The sequence below is a fragment of the Arvicola amphibius genome, chromosome 12, assembly GCF_903992535.2.
Source record: "Arvicola amphibius chromosome 12, mArvAmp1.2, whole genome shotgun sequence".
NCBI classification, from domain to species: Eukaryota; Metazoa; Chordata; class Mammalia; order Rodentia; family Cricetidae; genus Arvicola; species Arvicola amphibius.
In genome coordinates, this window is record NC_052058.2 from 61,153,477 (window position 1) to 61,174,990 (window position 21,514).

A 21,514-nucleotide genomic window follows, 5' to 3' on the forward strand; every position below is an offset into this window, starting at 1 on the left:
CCTTTCCTACTGAGAAGGAAGACTGAGTGCTGTGTAGCTTCCTTGAGCCTGGACCATGCCACTCCTTAATTGGCTATAAGAAATTACAGCTGTTTTCTCAAAGTCCAGGGTCATATCAGTGGCATTATCTCTGAGGCAAGGAAGAAAAACAGATTTTCGGGCTGCTAGACTCAGCAATGAAGCAGAAAATCCCTAAACTTGATGTGGGTGTTATATTATCAGTGTCCCCAAAGGGTTAAATTTTACAACAGAAATAACCATCTATCTAGACTATGCGTGGCTGGCTTTTCAAGCCCTGCAACATGATTCCCAATTAGATTTTGGCAATAGGGATTTATTACCTAAAAATCCTTGGGTAGGAAATTGCAGATTTCTCTCCTGGGGTGATTGAACTGTGTGTCTATAAAACAGCATACAGCTACTGGGTCTGTTCTGTGAGTCTGAGGAGTCAGGTTTGTTTGTTACTTGATTTCCTGAACAAGAGAAAAATCATCCTTCCTTATTTCCTACCAAGGGTTAAAATTAAATACCCACAATCACTGTGGCAGGGTTTCTCTTCAGTGGTTCCAGAGCTGTGCCTAGCAACTGTTGGGTGATATAATTGGTCCACAGTAGTCCTATACCATCATTTGATAATTGAAAACAATAACCCAGCTTTGTCTGTTTTGTAGGATGGAGTTTTAATGCTATTACAGATTCATTTGTTTCTCTCAGATGCGTATCTTTTTGGTACAATGTTTATTAGACTGTATTTAATTCTCACTTCTCTTCCTCCATTTCTTCTGTCTGATCGTAACAGACATTCTATAGTCATGTGTATGAGAAATTTTCCACTATGAAAAAGTCTGTTCATCATAGCATGATGAAGTTAGGTGTGATGAGCAGTATACAATTATAGGGAGGTCATTTTAAAAATATAACAATTCCTTTTCCATGTAGGGAAGAATTTTTACAAAGCTCAGTACATATGTTTTAATGCCTAGTTGAAACAATTGTTTTCCTGATTCACAGTTTACAAGGGAGAAAACTGAAAGATCCTAATTATATTAGAAATGAATGTTGTTTTATTTTTAATTTCAGGAATTTGGCACCAGGAATCGCTGATATACATTTAAACAAATTTCTTGTATCTCTGAGTCTTGGTGTGACAAATTTCCCTATCTTAAAGACCAATTAGCCAACACTTGAGGGCTTCTATCAGTGACTTCACAGTCAATCTGGTATAGCCTGCTTAACATTTACATTTTCAGTTTTTTGAAGTAAAACAAAAATTGATAGCTAAGATGTCTCACACTCATCTATACTAGAGATAAATTTAAACTTTTAATTTAAAACATTTAATTAGCAATAATATCCACAGGGAGTTGGGCTCCCAAACTTGAGATCTTAGTGAAGTTACATATTTCCCTATGTTGCAATGGGACAAATCTGGTTGCTAAATGAGGTATTTGAAGTAAATGCTTTCCTCGGGATTTTTTATACTGTATATTTTAGAGCCTAGACCATGGTGCTAACTGTATGGCATGTGACCAGCATATACTGACCTGTGTATGTGGCTATTTAGAAATCTCTGGCCTTATTTTACACTGTTATCCTTGAAAGCTTGTTGATAGAATCCGGGTTATATGTGGTTTATATTTGGGGTGTCCTTTAATTAACATGGTGGCTGTAAATTGGGATCTGCTATCCAAAGAGTTACCACTCAAATTTTCACATATATACTAGGAAATGGGTGGGTGAGTTCAGGTGCTCAGCATATGTTTTTGGACTGACTGACTGATGGTTCAGGATTGAGGATTGGTTAGTATAGGGTGGTCCTAAAAGACATGCAGTATTATTATCATTTTATTTCTACTTAAGAGGACAAGACTGAAGTTTAAGACATGACTGCCATTTTAATCATGTTTTATATGTGAAGACATACAAACACTACAGATCCCCATTTTTTCAAAAAAGTCAAAACCAGGCATAGCTGTGCTTGCCTGTGATCCAGGCACTCAGGAGGCAGAGGCCAAAGGTCAATTTGTGCTACATAGTGAGTTCCAGGCCAGGCTATGCCGCAAACAACTGTAAACATTTTATATGTCAGCTAAACAACATTTTCCTCTTCTAAAGACTCTTAGGCCTTCAGCAATTGGGGGGATGGTAAATAGAAATCCTACTGGACATCATAACTGAAAGAAAAAAAGACTTTAGAGTAAAAACAGTACAGATGGGGAAAGGACAATGCAAATTCCCCTTAAATACTCTCTAGAGTTTATTACTGAGGAAAGACCTTGAGGAAGAATTTCTGATCCAAGAGTACTTAGAAGTTTAGAATAGAAACATCTGGAACTCAGATGTTAGATCTATTTCACCCAACTTGCTTCTTTAGAAGAAAGAAAGAAAGAAAGAAAGAAAGAAAGAAAGAAAGAAAGAAAGAAAGAAAGACCCTGTCTCAAAAAAACAAAAAAAAGAAAAGAAAAAAAAGAGAGAAAGAAAAGTCACTTGAAAAATGTGTTATTCTTACACTGAATTTTTCAGTGGGAAAACACATTCAAAGTGGTGTCAGCACTGGATCATGGCCAGAAGTTGTGTGTTGCAGGGACTCTGGTGGGAGAGGAAACGCCTTTACTCTCTTCACAGTCAGAATGCTTCTTTTCCTCTAGGGTTTCTCTTTTTGCAATCATGTGACATGAGAAGTTATTATCATGTCATTATATATTAAAATTAGTGTTCGCTATAGCTTCAATACTGATATCCTGGATACTTCTACAGTGAGTTCAGAGGACTTCAAGCAAGATTGAGAGGGATGTGTGTGTGTGTTTTTGTGTGTGTGCTTGTTTGCATGTATGTGTACATGTGTCTTCAAGGAACTATTCTAGCTGCCCATTTAGCAACCATTGCAATATGTTACTTTGATGAAATTTCTTAGGCTTTCAAAATATACCCTAATATGTTCTTTGTTTGTGGACTTTTCTGAAATATTTGTTTAAAGCAAAGGTAAGAGACTGCTGGAGACAGAATGGCTCCTGTTTTTAACTCTGTCTCTAAAGTCCATAAAGATTGCTCCCTGAAAAGAGATTACAACTTTTTAAAAAGTTAAAGACCCCAATATAGAAGGTGTCACATATATGCCCCTCAGAAATCCCAAATCATCTTTATATCAGAGTAAATCCAATGTCAGTTCCCTAGTATTTACTGTGTAAATTTTGGCTCTTACCCTGGGTCTGTTATACCTAGAACCTTTAGGAATTTATAGACCGCAATTATGTTAATATCTCTTGTGTGCCTGATGATTTCATTCTTCTCACTGAGGCAACTGCCAAGAACATTACAGTAAAACCACCTCTTTCTTCTGGATATTTCTTTATAACTACTTGAAAAGAAACTGAAGTAGAACTTGTATAAATGTCTTAATCATGCCCGTAATCTTTATATATAATTCTGTTCAAATGAAGGAATGGGTGATGTCTCCTCTGCATATGTAATTGACAAATATGGTTCACATTATTTGAAAAGATTTGTCAGAATGATTGGGAATCAGAAGAGACATGTATTGGTGGATTGGTAAAGCATTGACTTTTAGATGTTATCTTTAAATAGTTCTGGTTTTAAAAGTGGTTGAGTTTTTAATTTAAAAGTGAAGAAAAGACATTTGCTTAAACATTCCTATGTTACCTTTTGACCACTGTTACTTAACAATGTTGGAGAAGTTTATTTTTTGAGAGTTCATTTTTTCCTTGCAATTATTCAAAAGCATTATAGAAAAACTCTTAAGAATTTGCCAATAAGATGCAAAAAGTTGGCTCATCTTCTATGGGCTAGGCTTATAACCAAAAATATGAGAATTTTCCAGTAGAAGAATAACCACCTTTCCAGTTTAAATCAAGTCTAGCTTCATGGAATTCTGGGGTCAGAAGCCAGGACATCTTTTGGGGGTACTTGGTTTGATTAGGGAAGTGTCGGTCTTCCTGTTAGGGGTACATATTTAAAGCTTAAAAGTTATCATGAAATCACATGCTAAGCTTCTTTGCATTGTCAGGGATTAATATTCATACAACTATAAGCCTAATTATATCCATCATTATCATCATTATAGCTAGGTAATTATTAATTTGTGTGTATTAGAACTAGTAATCCTAGCTGAGACACCACTTCTTGTGTTTTAAATTAACAATAATATAAATGTTTGACATCTGTGAAACATATGTCTTTAATAAAACAAGTTCAGTGCTACTCAAAATCTGAATGTATAAAGTATTTCATATATGTAATATGTATTTAAGGGATATGGGGAGGGAGAACAAGCAAAGTAGCAAAATGCTAGGATGTTTGTTTCTGAGTTGTGAGGCTTTGTGTTAAACTTAAAAACCTTGTCTTTCTTGGGCAGAGGAGTTGCATCAGTGGGTAAAGTGCTTAAGAGTAAGGAAAATGTCATTTCTAATGAGCAGCATCCACACGAAAGCCAGGTGTGTGATGGTGTGTGCCTGTAACCTTAGTACCAGGGAAGAAAGTCAGGATCCGTGATTCCACGGGCCACCAGCCTAGTTGAAATGACAGTGAGGTTCAATGACAGACCCTGTCTGGAAAGCGTAAGGTGGAGAGGATATTGAGGAAGGCGTCTTGTTGTCAATGTTGGGCTTATAAACATGCACACATGGGCACGTTTACCAGTCCTCCATTTTGCTTTAATGTGAAGAGCCATGACTATGTGTTCTGAAACCAAAAACAAACATACAGTGAATCTTCCAGGTACACATACACACACATAGATAAATTACTATGTTTTACTATTTTTTAAAAAGCAAACTAAGGATATGTAGGTTGGGGGTGGAACTAATGGTTATTATGGTTGAGGTCCTGATTCTGTTCCCAGCACCAAGAACAATAACAGAAAACCTGTTTTCTGTTAAATTCTTAGTGAAGCATCCAAATCTTTGCAAACTATAAAGTGTCTGTGCCTCAGTTATAGAGGGAAAACCTCTTAGATACAGTTGTCAGAAAGTGGAGAGGTAGCCCTATAAGCTTATAATCTACTTATGGCATTTCAAAGGCATTTGAGGTGACAATGTTTATAGAGGTCTCTTAAAGATAGAAAATTGGAAGGAAATGCCTTTAGAATCAAAGTAGGACTGCAAGTTGTCTTTAGGACACACAGGAACAAGGTTTTTTGTTTAATTTTTAATTTTGTTACTTTTTTATGTGTGTGGGTGTTCTGTGTACATAAATATCTGTATGCCCTGTGCATGCAGTGCTGACAGAGGCTAGCTACCAGAAGCCTTCAGATCATCTGGAACTTGAATTACAGGCAGTTGTGAGTGGCTATGTTGGTGCTTGGAACAAAACCCAAGTCATCTTCAAGAGCAACAAGTACTCAACCACTGATCCATCTCTTTGGCCTCCAATGGAGGTTTTTAAGTACCCTTTGCCTAGATGATATCCTTTTATCATCAAAGTGAAATAGCTTTATTGAAATTCACAAAAATATAAATTACTAGAACTAGGACTATAGAATGTTTTATTTTTTTATTATGAATGAATGAACGGGAGAGGTACAGATGGGCTCGCTTGTACAAGTGCACAGATACTGGAGAACACCTGGGTGTCCCCTCTATCATTCTCTGCCTTTTCTCACCTTGCTGACCCTGGAGCTAGGCTGGCCAGCCACAAGCCCTAGCAGTCCTTCCGCCTCCCCTCGTAGCGCTGTAGCTGCAGGTGTGTGCGCCATCAAGGCTTCATGCTTGCACTCTCAGTGCTCTGACACCGAGTAGCCTTCTCTAGCCCTGGACAGCTCCTTTTGTGGAATTAAGAGTATCAGTGAGTGTAGGCACTGTTTTTAAACACAAAGTTTTATTTTCTAACAATATTTGAGCAAAGCAAAGGTAACTTACCAAATTGTCATCCCTCATATTTGTTTTGGACTTAACAAAGTGTATTTATATACCTTAGCTTACTCCATTTTCAAGATGGAAAAATGTGTGCAACATCACAAGTTAGCAAGATTTGAAATTAGAATGAGTTTATTTCAATGTTTGTAATTATATTTTACTACCTTTATGTACCATCCAGAGATTTAGGTGCCAATTTCTATATTTCCAATCTTGGGCCTTCTTGATTTTTTGGTTTTTGTTTTTTAAAAGATGTATTCATTTATTATGTATACAGTGTTCTCCCTGCATGTATGCCTTCAGGCCAGAAGAGGACGCTAGATCTCATTACTGATGGTTGTGAGTCACAATGTGTTTGCTGCGAACTGAACTCAGGACCTCTGGAAGAGCAGCCAGTGCTCTTAACCTCTGAGCCACCTCTCCAGCCCTGGGCCTCCTTGTAATATGGTTGTCATAGTTCTTTTATTTCTTGAGTTCAACTGACTTAGAGAAGCCAATGCTAAAAGTCTTTTCTTATTATTACCATTATCTTCATCACACTGTGTGTGTGGGGGCGGATGAGTATGTGTGTGGCGGGAACATACACAGGCACAGATTGACATCAGAGAATAATTTTGTAAAGTTCGTTCTCTCCTTACACCTTTACATGGATGCTAAAGATTAAAGCCAGGTTGTCAGGCCTACATAGTGCCCTAGTTAGGATTACTATTGCTATGATGAAACACTGTAACCAAAAAAAAAAAAAAAAAAAAAGTTGTGGAGGAAAGGGTTTATTTGGCTTACATTTCTACATTGCTGCTCGTCATCATCCAAGAAAGTCAGGACAAGAACTCAAAACAGAGCAGGAACCTGGAGGCAGGAGCTGTTGCAGAGACCATGGAGGGGTGCCTTACTGGCTTTCTCATCATGACTTGTTCAGCCTGCTCTTTTTTTTTAAAAAAAAAAAAAAAAACCTGAACTACCAGCCTAGGCATGGCACCACCCGCTCTCCCCCATTAGTCACTAACTAAGAAATGCCCTATAGCCATATCTTATGAAGATATGTTTTCCAATTCAAGTTTCCACCTATCAAATAACTCTATCTTGTGTCAGGTTAACATAAAATTAGCCAGTACATCTAGCAAGTGGTTTAACCACAGGGCCATCTTGCCAGCCTGCCCAAGTAGACAGCCACCAGGTGATTTGATTTTTGCTCTACAAAGACTCAACCTTAGGTAGTTTCAGCACAACCCTCATGGGGAGACCTACAAAGCACTGCCTTTGAAACTGTGGTTTCCTCCAAGAACCACAGTCTACAATGCTATTCCCACCTGACTAAGTGTCTAATGTGTGAAGAGAAAGTTTTCTTCATTCTTGATCCCTTTGTCCATTTATGTGAGCTCAGTGACCTGGCTTGATTTGGGTCTTGTAGACTATGAAAATGAGGTAGCCAAACTACCAGATCAGAACCTACTTGATTTTTCCAGCTTTTATAATTCAATTATATGTTGTCTTCAGCAATAGGATCTTACTCTCAAGTTCCAGAGGGTAACCAAGGGCAATGACAATACCCTGTAATATTTGTGTATCTATGGGACCACACTGGACAACTCCAAAAGAGTTAACTCATTCCTGATACTGGGAGTTTTGTTCACAAGCATGTAGTACCTACTTGGGTCTTGTCCCTTCATTCTAGGTGACTTCATTTAAATTCTTTAAATATGTATTTGGTATTCATTTTAGGATGTGTCTGCAGTACTAAGTTTCCATACGGGTTTTTCAAAGGGCCTGTAATACTAACTATCCCTCCTCTACCCTGCCCTCCCACCCCTTCCCATTTGACCCTTCCTGTTACATTATTTCCCTTTCTCCCTTTTATATTACTGTGTTCTTTCTCCCTTCCCTTAAAAGATCCCTGCTTTCCCCATGGGCCCTTAGTAGTTTTCCAACCTCTGTGGGTATTCCAGTTAAAACACACATATCTAAAGGTAAAAAGTTAACATTCATATATTAGAGAAAACATGTCAATTACATAACATCTATAAAACATCTCTCTCTCTCTCTCAGTGTGTGTGTGGGGGGGGGGGGGTTTTGAGGTAAGTGCACTGGAACTCACTACACAGACCCAGCTGGCCTCATACTCATGGTGATCTACCTACCTCAGCCTCCTTAGTATTGGAATTTCAGGCCTGTGACATTCTTCCTGGCTAAAATACTTAATTTTCAGTTTTACTTATTTCTTTGTACCCTTCTACTTAAATCCTTAGTGTGTATAAGGTATTTTGCCATAGTTGTTTTCGATTTTTTAGTAGAAAAAATACTGCAAAATCTAGAGCAAAAAGCCACCCATGATCCTTTTATGTAGGCAAACGTTTTGTTTTGTTTCCTTTCAGTTTTTTTTTTGCCAATGTGCAGATGTTCTTACTGACTTCCACATGGTGGCTTTTTAAAAAGTGAATTTGGCAAACAGGTTTTTAGTAAGAAGTCAGTAGTTAAGTGGTTTGCTTCGTTTACTTGTTCATGGCATTCTCTAGTTGCTGGATCGATTTCTTGTTTTCTTCATTTGAGCTGCTGTTGTCATTAGTTGAAAAGGAGTAGTCTTCCCATTAGGTGTTTGTTATGTAACTCTGATGGGCTTTGATTGCTTTGTTTGTGTCTTCAATGAGGTTTCTAATAATCTTTAAAATCCTCATCAAGGTAAAGTCACAGATTAATGCAGAGTTTACTCATTTTCTTTTTCTTTTCTTTATTTTTTAGCTTCTTTTTATTATTATTTGTTCTTTTCTTCTTAATTGGTAAACTTTGCTGGGATTCACTAATATAATCTCCATATAATATGAATTACAAGTTAATGTGTTAATAATTGTCTCTTACATTGCTTTAGGTTTTATAATTTCAACATGTAACAGCAATATTTTCTGATATTTAGAAGCTACTGAAAGTAGCTTCTAAAAGTATATTCATGAAAATCAACAATGTTTTTTTTGTCGTGCATTTATTCATATAATGTGCACAGGCTGAAGTGTGGTGATGTGTCTTGGTGATTGTTTTTCAGACCTCAAAGGAAGACCTCCTGCAGGCTGATTTCGAAGGCGCTTTGAAGTTCTTCAGAGTTCAGCTTCCAAAGAGGTACCGGGCAGAAGAGAATGCAAGAAGATTGATGGAGCAGGCTTGCAATATTAAAGTAAGATCCATAAACTTACATATGATAGCGGTATAATTTGCATGTAGAATAACAAACATAGCAAATTGTGTTAAACTCCTTGTGTGTGTGTGTTGCTGTTTTCTGAGTGTGTTTTAGGGATTTTGTATACAAACTAGTCTCTCCTAGACTTTTCTGTCATCTAAGATGTTGACAGTTGTTCTATCTTATCAGGACTTAAAGTGAAAGGTTGATGGCTCAGATTGTAATAAAAGGGAAGCAAACATTTATCTTCTAGGTGGGGCTCTGGTATCGGCTGCTATAATAGTGGTTTCCATGGCAGCCGACTGGTATTTTAGCTTTTGCCATCTGTTTTAAGATTATTTAGGACAGAGCAGGAAAAACATGCCAAGCAGGTCTTTCCCTTTTTTTAAGGTACTTAGGCAGTTTGAGTCTTGATCTGGCCAGAAACCACCTCACATCTACCAGATGTCTGTAGTTATGTTGGTCCATGTCATGTGTCTGATTAAGCAAATCTTATAAATTAGCTTGAAATTGAAAACTGTATACAGACAATTAAAAATTAAATTGAGAAAATGTATTTCTCTAAAAGATTTGGAACCATTTTGTTAATTACTTATGCCTCCAAAATATATACACCTAACCATGACATAAATATAAATCTGTTTTTTAGGCAGACAGACAAGCATTATGGACCTTATATTATTACAGAAAAAACAGACCATAAATAATTAACATGATAATTTATTTATGTTGGAAGGTGAATAAATAGATATAGAAAAAAAAGAAAGTAAAAAGGAAATAGGTGAGTTGTGATGATTTACTAGTGTGTGTAGACCCCAGTGGGAAATGAATGAGACAATGGATAACTCATGGACAAGTCCTGGGAAATAACATTCCAGGCACGAAATAGTTCAAAGGTCCTGAGACCAGTTCAGGCCTTGTGAGTTTAAAGAATGCCACGTAGGCCATTAGAGCTATAGAGGAGTTTATGGAATCAGAATTGAAGTGAGAGTGCCCACAAGGAGCCAAGAGTTGTCAGCTGTTATATTTAGGTTTACTTTGCAGTGGGGGCCCTGGCAGGGAAGAATATTTGTTCTGGGTTCTAAGAAGATCACATCTGCTATATTGATGGGCAAGAATGAGTAAAAGAGGAAGAGAGAGCACACAGAACCTGATGTAATCCCATGGACAGATAGTGACCAGCTGAACCAGTATAGCAGCAGTAGAGAAGAAACATATTGAAAGTGGGAAAACCTTGATTTTCATTTTGTGTAAGTATAGCTTTGAGAGGTCAAGGCAAACTCGTTCTAGATTTTGATCTAAGCAAATAAAACAAGTTTCCATTAATTTAATAGGCTTATTACTTAAGATATAATTATATGCACCTAATAAATAATTGATTTGAAGTTCTTCTAGGTACTATTCCCTCTGTAATACTTAAACAAAACAAAACAAAGTAGGGTCTCACTATTTAACCTTAGCTGGCTACTATTTAAACGAGGCAAACCTCACACTCACAGAGATCTGCCTGCCTCTTCCTCTTGAGTTCTGGGATTAAAGGTGTGTGACACCATGTTCTACTTGTAGGCCTGTAAAACTTTTCTCAATAACAATTTTGATTTTTAGTTCTAACTTATTTTAAAATAGATTACAAATGCCCAAAGCATAAATCAATGCTGAAAGTAAGTAACTGAATAGGGAATTATTTTGTCTTTCAAATGAGCACCATATTTTAAAAGATCATTTTCTAAGTACACCCCTACCAAAGCAAAAGGCCTCTCAAATCACTATCCTGAATGCTAAGTTCCTAAAGCCTTCAAGACCAATTTTTTGAGCAGAGCATAGTAGCATATGCATATTATCTCAATACTTAGAAGGTTGAGGCAGTGGGGCTGATTCAATTTGTTTGAAGTCCAGGCTAGACACTGTTGGAATACACTTTATCTCAAAGCACAAACCAGAAAGACAGATAGACAGATGGATAGACAAATGCACAGAAACTGATTGACTGAACTAAATGTCTTAGACAAAATTATGTTTACACATAGACTTTGAAGATGTATTCCAAAGGGCTGTGAACTGTGAACTGAATTTTGTAGGAAGTAAATTTGAAATAGGTTTTAGCTGCTGGTTATTCAGAGATGCCAAGAAAATTACAGTTACCCAGGTTAGGTTTAGACTACAATTGCTTTAGAAGTCTATTAAAGTAAAATATTCAGTTCCAAGATACAAATATACACCAGGCCTGGTGACACATGCTTTTAATCTTAGTATTTGGGAGGCAGAAGTAGGTGAATCTCAGTGAGTTCAAGGACAGCCTGATCTACATACCAAGTTTGGGCCAGCCAGGGCAGTATAGTGAGACTCTATTTCAAAAAATAATAAAAGTAACATACAAAAGGCAACACTGACCTGAAAGAAGGAAGTTAGGGAAGGAAAGTGAGGTATTGGGTGCCTATTTTGCACCAGGAACTATGAAAGAGAACTCAGGATATAAGGGTTAAAATGAGGCCTGGGAGATTAAAAGAGGTAAGCAGGCTTGGAGAGAAGGCAGAAATCCATAGGTGAGGAGAATGCAGACTTAAATGTAGGTACTTATCAGAGGTTAGGGTGAGAGAGGGCTTGGCTGAGCACTGGGGAGAGGGGATTCTGAGACTGCAGAGATAAGTGGAAGCCATGGGAAGCAATCTGGGCTTCAGCCTGAGGACTCTGGTAAGTACTGAGAGGTTTTTAATAAAAGACAGAAATGACAAGATTTATGTTTTAGAAATGTTGTTCTAGCTGTTGTATGAAAAAATCCATTGACAGATGTCTGATTAAATGGTGGTGACAGCACTTTTCAGGCACTGTTGCAGAAATCAAGTGAGGAATGACTAGGTTAATTGTTATGGTTTGAAGTGAGAGGGACAGGAGATATTAAAGAGATAGAATTGTCAGACAGGTTTAATGACAGGGGAAGAAAGCTAATAAAGGTACTCAGCATTCCTAGGTTGGCAACTTGGTAGTGATCACACTCAGAAAGAAACCAAGAGAATGAATTGTACAAGTGGGTGATAATGAGTTAAGATGTGTTATGTTGCTGGTATATAGTCCTACACTCATATCCAGTGGTCAGGTGGACATTGAAGTAAGAGCCGAGCTAAAAGTAGGTATTTAGAAGTCATAACATTAAAACCATTCTCATAAAGAGGAATATGAAGTGTTCAGAGAGAAGGATTGATGATCAATGCATAAACATAATATATGACTGTGGATAGAAGTGGGCAAAATGGTAAGAGAATCTCATAAGAGTATGACATGTGAATGTTAAGGGAAAGGGCATTGTTGTGAAGAAAATATATTTGAGGGCCTGGGTTCTATCCTCAGCACAAGAGGAGGAAAATCATGAGGACAAGATAAACAAGTATCAGTGATTCCTTGAAGCCATGTAAGGTACTGAGGACTGGACAATGGACTTTGTACAATACTTAATGACCTTAGAGGAAGCAGTTTCTGTGGAGTGAAGTATAAGTCCTAATCATTAAAAGGATAAATAAGAAGTGAGTAAATGGAGAAATGAAGATTAGGTGTTTTTTCTAAATAGTTATGGAGGACAGGAAATGGAATAGCCAGCAAGTAAGTTAGAGGATAAATACAAGAGCAAGATGGAAGATATGCATAAGATGAATTTGTAGAGAGTGGGAATGTTGAGTCTTTAAATGCTTAAAACCTTAACAAAACTTAAGTTTTTACATTGAGCATCTGCAATATGCCAGGTACTATGCTTAATCCAAAGAATATGAGGCCGAGCAAAAACAAGTATTCTTTCAAAACTCATGGAGCTTTCAGTGTTGTAAAGAAAATGTTAATAAGATAACCTTGTTAGTATTAAAGTTATGGGGATGGGAATGTAATTGTTGAGTGCTTGCCATTGTCTTAGTTACTTACTCATATTTATATACCCACGAAAAAGCATCTTAAAGAAGGGACTCAGAGAGATATAGTCTACCTAACCCTAACCTATATTGGGAGCATGGAGGGTGGGATGGGGGTGGGAGGGGAGAGGGGAAGAAAGAAGGGGAGTGGGCGAAAGATGTATAGCTCACTCCTACTCAAACAATTGAAATTAGAAGGATTAAGAGAAATGAGAGAGAGAGAGAGAGAGAGAGAGAGAGAGAGAGAGAGAGAGAACTAAGAGGGGGCCAATATGACTTTAGTTTAGAGAGTTATGAGGATATAAGAGACCAAAACTTTCTAGAGAGAGACCTGCCAATAGAAAGAGACCCACAGAAAGAAAAAAGTTGAAGATTCAATAAGGAAAAATAAATACATCAACAGTGAAGGACCTCCAAGGAAGTAGAGATTCATCTCAGAAGAATGTGTCTTTCTTCCATTACAATAGAAGAAAATAAGCAAGGGATGATGAGTAAAGGCCACTGTACAATTTAGTGAGGAGGAAAGAGGGGCTGTTTCATCAGAAGCTCTGTGTTATTTTTGTTAAGCAAGACCTAGAATGAAGGAACTGTAGTAGTAGCACATGGGAAAACAAAACTTTAGGCATTGTAGAAAAACAAAATGATTGCCAAATTGGATTATTAAAGAGCACAAATCTGTATTAGCAAAAAACTAAATGTTTTCTGGTGGTTCTAGAAACCTTCTATAATATAAATGTATATTTAGGGGAAGGAGAAAGTTATTTCAACCTTAGTTAAGGTTTGTCAGCATAAGGCAAAGAAATGGCAATGATATGTTAGTAAGATATATCTCAGGTAAGGGGACAAAAGTAAAGAGAAAAGAAAGCATCCTAAATTTGCAGTTCCTGCCGATTTTCATGGTGTAAATACAACTGCTGCAGTCTGTTTTAATCTACCAGTGACTTAATAGCCATGTCATTTAATTTCCAAATATTGACAGTCATTCTTCTATGCTGGCGGCTGCTGCCTCGAGTTCATTTGAGGCTCAAGAAGATGAGGCTAGTGGCAGGAGAGTGGTTAACAATATGAATACTGAAATCTCATTAAAAAGAAAGTAAAGGCAGATTGGGACTAAGTGACTAAAAATGGAAGAATACAACAAAGAACTGCTGAACTCCATGATAGGAAGAACAGTAACAGAGGGGATTACATGACTTATTTGTAGTTACTCAAGGAATAAAATGTTTTTCAAAAATTCTTAAAGGTAGTTTTCTGATATCATTATCAAAATCATTTGGTTTTTCAGCTCAAATTACTTAGTTGCAGTAAAACCATGCTAGTTACTATTGGCATTCCTAGTCAGCTGGTATTATATGCTCTCTTCATCCTAACAATGGCCTTTATTGCTTTTGGTTTGTACTGATCATACATCCAAAACTTTGAAATGTGTAAGGAAGAATAAGCAAAAGTGACAGAGGCAAATGAGTGTACTGGAGTGAATGAGGAGGCCCCTCTTGGCTAACTGGAAAATCCTAACCTGGCCTGTTGCTTATACACCAGAATTATCATCCTATTCTGTTCTGGAAAAGTAACTACCAATGGCAAGATGTTACCATAGTAACTGATTGCCTCAGATAATTCTAAACTATGTTCTATCTTAATTACCTATATACTGGGCTAGTCAATTTCCAGTCTTCCAGAATAGATGAATACAATTTAATCTTACCTTTCATAAACCATTATTTTAATGATAGTGGTGAATTCCTTTACCTTTTCTTCCCCTGAGAACTCCATCCATAGTTATAACCATGGATTTTAGTTCATTTGAGAATTAAATAACTTCACTCTAGAGCAAAACTATAAAGAACATTAATATTGAAATCAATTTGCTTCTAATTTCTTCATGCTGTTTGCTGTTTATTACTGCCCCTGTTGTTGCATGTGAATAAAAGCGTACTCTCCCAAGTAGAGGTTTCTTTGAGTTATCAGAAGCCACATAAAAGCTTTGGTTAATTTCATGGGTCCACATTCTCTGCCTTTATGTACAATATTGAAGAGGTTCTTTTATTTTTACTTTTTATTTCATGAAACTGTGTCTTGTATTCTTCTCCTATAAAGACTTCTCTATAACATGGGAAAACACCCTTGGGACATTTTGTTTAAAATGCCATAATCCCTTGCTGGAGAATGTTCATTACATTTTAGGATACAGCAATGTGATAATTAGTAACTGATAATGAAGCAATTTATCAACACACTTCCTTTATTTATTTATTTTTGAGACTTCCACTAGTATTCCTAATCCTCAGTGTACCTCAGAACTGGGACATTATTTTGTTTTCTCCCGAGAAGCTAGGAGCATGTCAATGTTGGATGCTGTCTGAAACAGTTGACTGCAGGTATAGAAGATAAGTGCCCCTCCACTCCCATCGCCACATAGGCACCAGGACCTTGTATACTTAGGAAGCTCAGGCTTTATGTTGCTCTTGAGTGATTGCCACGCATGGGTTTCTTTGTTTGATTCTGTATTTCAGCTTTACCCTCTATCTACTTCTGCAGTTTGGTGCGGGAGAATTGTCTGTAATCTGTCAATCATGTTTTAAATAAACGCTGATTGGCCAGGCAGGAGGTAAAGGTGGGAAAACCAGACAGGAAATAGAAATGATGTAATGAGAACAGGAGAACTCTGGGAAGGAGGAAGTTGATTCCTCCCACTCCTGCCCAGACCACTGAAGCAGCAGGATGTGATCTGCCCCACTGAAAAAGGTACTGAGCCACATGGCTAACATAGATCAGAAAAATGGGTTAATTAAGATGTGAAAGTTGCCAGTGAGAGGTTAGAGCTAATGGGCCAATCAGCTTTATAACTTAAAAAGATCTCTGTGTTATTTCTTTGGGGCTTGCCAGGTGTGGGGTACCGGGCGGGACAGAAACCAACAAACAAGCAGGCCTGGCTCTCCTTCATGTTACACAGTTCATTAAAAACAAAGCCATGTAGACATTTAAAATTTAAGTTGATGGGTGAATTGTGCATTCTATATACATGTTTAAATGCTCTTTTCTCACATAAAATAAGATAGACACAAAATTGATTTTTATATAGATGTTTCTTTTTTAGAAGAAAAAATAGTAAACCACAGGAATACTGTTTTGTAGCCTTATGTACAAATCCAAATTAGTACTGTTTTCTGCCCGCATGTAATTAACAAGAAAAAGAAACATCAGAATTGCTTTCTCATCTAGTAGTCTCTCTGTCTTTAGAAACTTTATCGCCATACACACACACACACACACACACACACACACACACACACACACACACATTCTCTCCTAACAATCTTTGAAAGCTTCAGTAAGATTAATGGTTTTGCTTTAAAAGGGAGTTTTCATATTTCTTAATATAACATTCTGAAGTGTTAAACCAGTTGTTATGATTTATATTTAACAATGTCGAAGAATAGACTTAGGTCTTTTCTCTAACAGCAGATAACTTCCCTATAACTATTTGTGATAAAATCTACATATATTTGAGTTATATATTTATTCTCATATCTTATTTCATGTTTAAGATTATATTTTAATTGTACTTAATAATTTGGTTTGGAAATCTGATTTTTACAGGAAAATGAATATAGTATTCTTCTGTCTCCTGTAGCCTGCTCATTGTAAATAATTTGATTTTGTTCTTTTAGTTAGAAATAAAAATAAAATTAAATGTCGTATGCATTTAGACTAAGTTAGTTTAAGAAGACAGTGATCTTCCTGAGAGCTCAGTAGGATGTTCTTAACTTGAGATATATGCATGCATATGAGTCCATCACAAAGTTGCAAATATCACTAATAAAATAAGATAAATCTAGAGTACCTAACCTACTGAAACAAACATAGCTTAACAACACACTACACTGTAGAATACTGCTTGTTTGACCTTTGATTTTGTGACTAGCTGGCAAGTGCATCATGACAATTTATGCCAATCATGGTAGTAAAGGTCAAATTTAAGATTCGAAATTGTAAAAATGGTTTCTACTGAATGTGTATCGCTTATATGCCACAGTGCAATTGAAAAGTACTTTTGCTGGGTGGTGGTGGTGGTACATGCCTTTAATCACAGCACTCAAGAGGCAGAGGTAAGTGGATCTTTGTGAGTTCAAGGCAGCCTGGTGTACAGAGAGAGTTCCAGGACAGCCAGAGCTAAGCAGTGAACCCCTGTCTCGAAAAAAAAAAAAAAAAAGTACTTTCAGTTTAATCAATCTAAATTGGAGGAAGTTTGTAGTCCAAGCACTTAGCCACAGCAGTTTCAGATACCATTGCTTCTACTTAGAAACAAAATATAATCACATTGTGTTTACTGTTCTATTATTTATATTTTATTTCTCTAAGTCTTCAATCCATTTGGCATTTCACTGGCAAGCAATCTGAATCTAGTACCCTGGATAGCTACTTATTTTACTACTTTGCCTTCTTCTCTTCCTCCTATTTACATCTCTCCATAAACATTTGGTTTCATACTTCAAATGGTAGAAAGAATATATAAAGAAGCACAGCACCCTAAAAAGGAAATGTGTGTTATTCACATATCTCATAAATCAAATTTTATAAAGTTCCACTCAAAGACAAACTTCTAAGAGAAAAAGGTCTGTCCCTCAAACAACATGATCAAGTGGAGAATCGTTTTTCACTGATAAGTTCTCTGGCTTGCAGATTTTCTATTACTACCATCTATGGGATCAGAGCCATCTCTTTCATCTAGAATGTCTGTCCTTGGTGTTTTCTTTCCTCCACCTGTGGTAGTTATCCTTAATTGTGAACATACTCAATAAGGTGCACCTCTGAGCATGTCTGTGTCTGGGTTTTCTGATATGATTAAATCTTAGAGTCCTGACTTAATCAATGGACCAATTCCCTGATGGCTTCATTTAAGATGGCATTATTGGGAGATGGTAGAAAGTAAGTGGCTGAAGAGATGACTCGGTGGTTTAAAGCACTTGTTGCTCTTGGAGAGGACAGAAGTTCTTGTGGTCAGAGATAAGCACTAGGGAAACTAGAAATGTTAAACATGCAGGTTTGTCTCTTCAAAAAGAGAGAGGTATAACCTGTTTTCTGCTCAGAAGACTGAGAGTGGGGATGTTTAATGGCCTAGTGACATTTGCACTGTGTGGCCCACACCATACCAGAACTTCCCCTAGAGTCTAGGGGGAAGGCCTAGACTCTTATAGTGAGCTTGTTTTTCTCAGTCAATCTGTAGACTCTATCTTTATGGAAGATGTCACATGTAATCAGTCTGTAGAATCCATCTTTGTGTGAACCTTACAAAGAGTTTTAATGTAGTTATGTCTTAAGCTTTATTGTATACATGGGATTAAATTAATTATCACCAGGAAATTTTTTCACCTAATTGTGCTTTTCTTAAATATGCATAAAATACAATACTTTGAGTCAGACATTTTGGTTTTTTGAGACATGGTTTCTCTGTGTAACAGTCCTGGCTGTCCTGGAACTCGCCTCATAGACCAGGCTGGCCTCAAACTCACAGAGATCCACCTGCCTCTGTATGTAATGGGATTAAAGACATGCACTACCACTACCCAGTCCTGGAATGGCTTTCATCTCATAGTATCTTCAAGTGTTTGGAGTTAGACTTTTGAAGTTTGAAACTTCAGCTAACCAGCTACACCAGCTACTAAATCATGTTGAACCAAACTTCTTTCTTATCTAACATGTATGGTTACTCTGCTGGCCTTGCTGACCACAGGGACACCCCCCTTCACCACACACACCCTCAATGATCCAGTTTCAATTCCCAGCTCCTACATGGTGGCTCCCAAACATCTGTAACTTCAGTTTCAGGGGGTCTGATGCCCTCTTCTGACCTGCACATGTGTTGCATAGACATATATTCAGGTAAAACATTCATACACATAAAAAATATGTAGTGGTAAAATATTCATACACATAAAATATTTGTAGTGGCATTTCAGTTGTATTTTAATAAATAAAGCTTGCCTGAAGATCAGCGAATAAAACAGCCCCACTGGTCAGCCTTACTATCAGGCAGTAGTAACACACATCTTTAATCCTAGCCACACTAGTTGCCATAGAATCTGGGTGGTACGCCTTTAATCCCAGCCATAGAAAGGATTATGAAACTGGAGGAGACAGTTCGCAGTTGCATTCTGAGATTCCTGAAGGCAGGATCACCATTTTGGACTGAGATTGAGATAAGACCAAGGATCTTCAGGTTGAACCTCAATTTCTCTCTCTGAGTTTTTATTAATCGTGGTTCAAAAACCAAAAGAAAAAATTAAATAGAAAATAGGAGATGGCACATGACTGGGGAAAGTATGTAACCAGGGGCAGACCCTGGGAAGATTCCCCTTTTCTCTGGCTGCTGTGAGGTAGGAAGTTCTGTTCCACCATAATCTTCTGCTGAAGAACTAGTCTAGGATCAACAGAACCAAGGTTTGCTGACGAGCATCTTCAAAACTACAAACTGAAATAGTTATCTTCAGTGTTTTGTCATAGCAAGATAAAACTAAAATATTGCTTAAGGAATTGCCTACCCTGATCATAGTATGTAGCTCATTCAGTCTCTTTCAGATACTTACTGGGGAGTTAAAGCATTGATTATTTTGCTGTAAAGGAGTCTTATAATGCAAATCACACAAAGAGGTATCACAGTCAACTAATGGAATTTTCTGTTACTCCGTTTGGCACAAGTTCAACACATGTCTCAGTGTTGTCTGTGTGTATTTTATGCTCTGTCCAGGTACAAGATTTTCCCCTGTTACTCCTTACATGATCATTATACTCCCTATTACCTCTTAATACTTTTGTCCTAAAAAGTTTAGTCTAAAATTTCTTACATGTATTTGTCAAGTTTTATAAAGTTTCACTTATAAGCAAATAAACCACTAAGGAGAAAAGTTCTCCCCTCCCTTTTTCTCTCCTTCCCTTCTCTGCTTTTCTTTCTCTCTTTTCACTTCCACCATATTTCCATTTCCCCCTCATTTTCTGATATCTGAAGGTACATTTTTTTGTGTCTGTATGCATTTGCTTTTGCTATGATGGCCATAGCAAGAATCTTACACAGCCTGTGAGTCTCAAACAACAGAAATTTTTTTTCCTAAAGTCCTGGAGACTAGATGCCTAAGATCAAGAGATCATCAGAATTGGTTTTTGAGAGGACTCTCTCAGTGGCACACAGTGGTCACCTTTTTGTACTTCCACGTGATCGCCTCTTGTCTGTGTATTCTGTGTCCTAGCCTCTTTTTACCAGAACCCAAGTCACTTTAAAGTAGGAAGCACCTTCTTTGAATTTGTTTCTTGTGTAAAGGCTTTATGTTCAAATACATTCAGACACACTGGAGATTTTTGGTTTTAACACATAAATTTTCCCATAGCTGCCTTCTTTTCATAGTCCGTTGAATATAAATGCTTTCTTGGGTTCTCTGAACGTATTCTTTTTATCTGAGCATGAGTCTTACTTAGCAGCACTGAGCTGCACCTCCAGTATCTGCTAACACATGGTAGTTTCCTATTTTTGTCAGCATGCTCAAGCTCTCCAATTTTTTCTCATACCCTCAGATTATCTGAAGGATCCTACATTTTTTAACAACTCCACCCCATTTCTATCAGCCCACTTGCTTGGCAAAGAATTTCAGCTGGCATACATGTTAGCAGAAAGTTCTAATTTACCTCAGTGCCTGCACTAGTGTGATTTTTCTGCATAAACTGGATACTTCATAAAAACTCACCCCCATCCCATTCTTTGCCTAAAAGAGAGGCAATGAATTTTACAAGTAAATGTCTTAGCACAATGTCCAGTGGAAGAAGAAAGCCTATGCTGTATTTTAACACAATGAATATTTTAAGCAAGAACATGGTTTGAATAAAATGTTTTGCTCAATTTTAGGAAAGCCATTGCTTTAAAAGTTTGTGGCAGATGTTATCCATCCACAAAAAGGGAGGTTTTGAAAAAGGATGTCTGTTGGAGTAGAATCATCTGGGAACATTCAGAATTTACAATTTCAGGCTGCTGGCATTGTTGTGTGGACTCTGGTACTCATCTCTGCCTTACTTCCTGTCCCCTCCAGTTTTCTTTACATACTGCCTCCTATATGCACCTTAGACAGGTTCTCTCCCACTAAGGGTCATCCCCAGTCCAGGAGGATAGCTCATCTCATCACTCCAAAGAGCAGAGAAAACTTCAGTCTCCTTGTCTGAAGGATATCTCCTCACACCATTCAGTGTAGCACATTTACTCTCAGTCCACATCAGAATGCCATGTCTTCTGTAGAGTTCCTGGAGAAGACAGGGATTTTAGAGGCAGACCCATCAAGGTTTGATGCCGTCTATAGTTCTTTCTAACTAAGGGATCCTGAGAAAGTTACTGAATTTTCTTTAACATGATGAGTTCCTAATCTGTCATGAGCCACCTTTTGGGGGTGATTCCAGTCATGATCCTGGTCACAGTGGGTTCCTACGTTCCAGGGTAGGGGCATGAGGATTAGAAACGTTAGGTAGGAGAAACAGAGATAAGAAAGAAACACAGAGACACAGGATAGTACTAGGAGGGCAACTCAGCAGATCCTGGATGCTGAATT

The 21,514-nt window shown here is 37.4% G+C and overlaps 1 protein-coding gene across 4 annotated transcripts in view; it reads left to right on the forward strand.

Moving 5' to 3' along the window:
• The window catches only part of Rabgap1l (RAB GTPase activating protein 1 like), a 639,610-nt gene that overhangs the window by 498,772 nt on the left and 119,324 nt on the right, over nt 1-21,514 (forward strand). For all 4 annotated transcript variants that reach the window (XM_038349609.1, XM_038349603.1, XM_038349604.1 and 1 more), the window contains one exon: nt 8,905-9,033. In XM_038349609.1, coding sequence (XP_038205537.1) covers nt 8,905-9,033 — 129 coding nt within the window. The remainder of the gene's footprint in view (nt 1-8,904; nt 9,034-21,514) is intronic.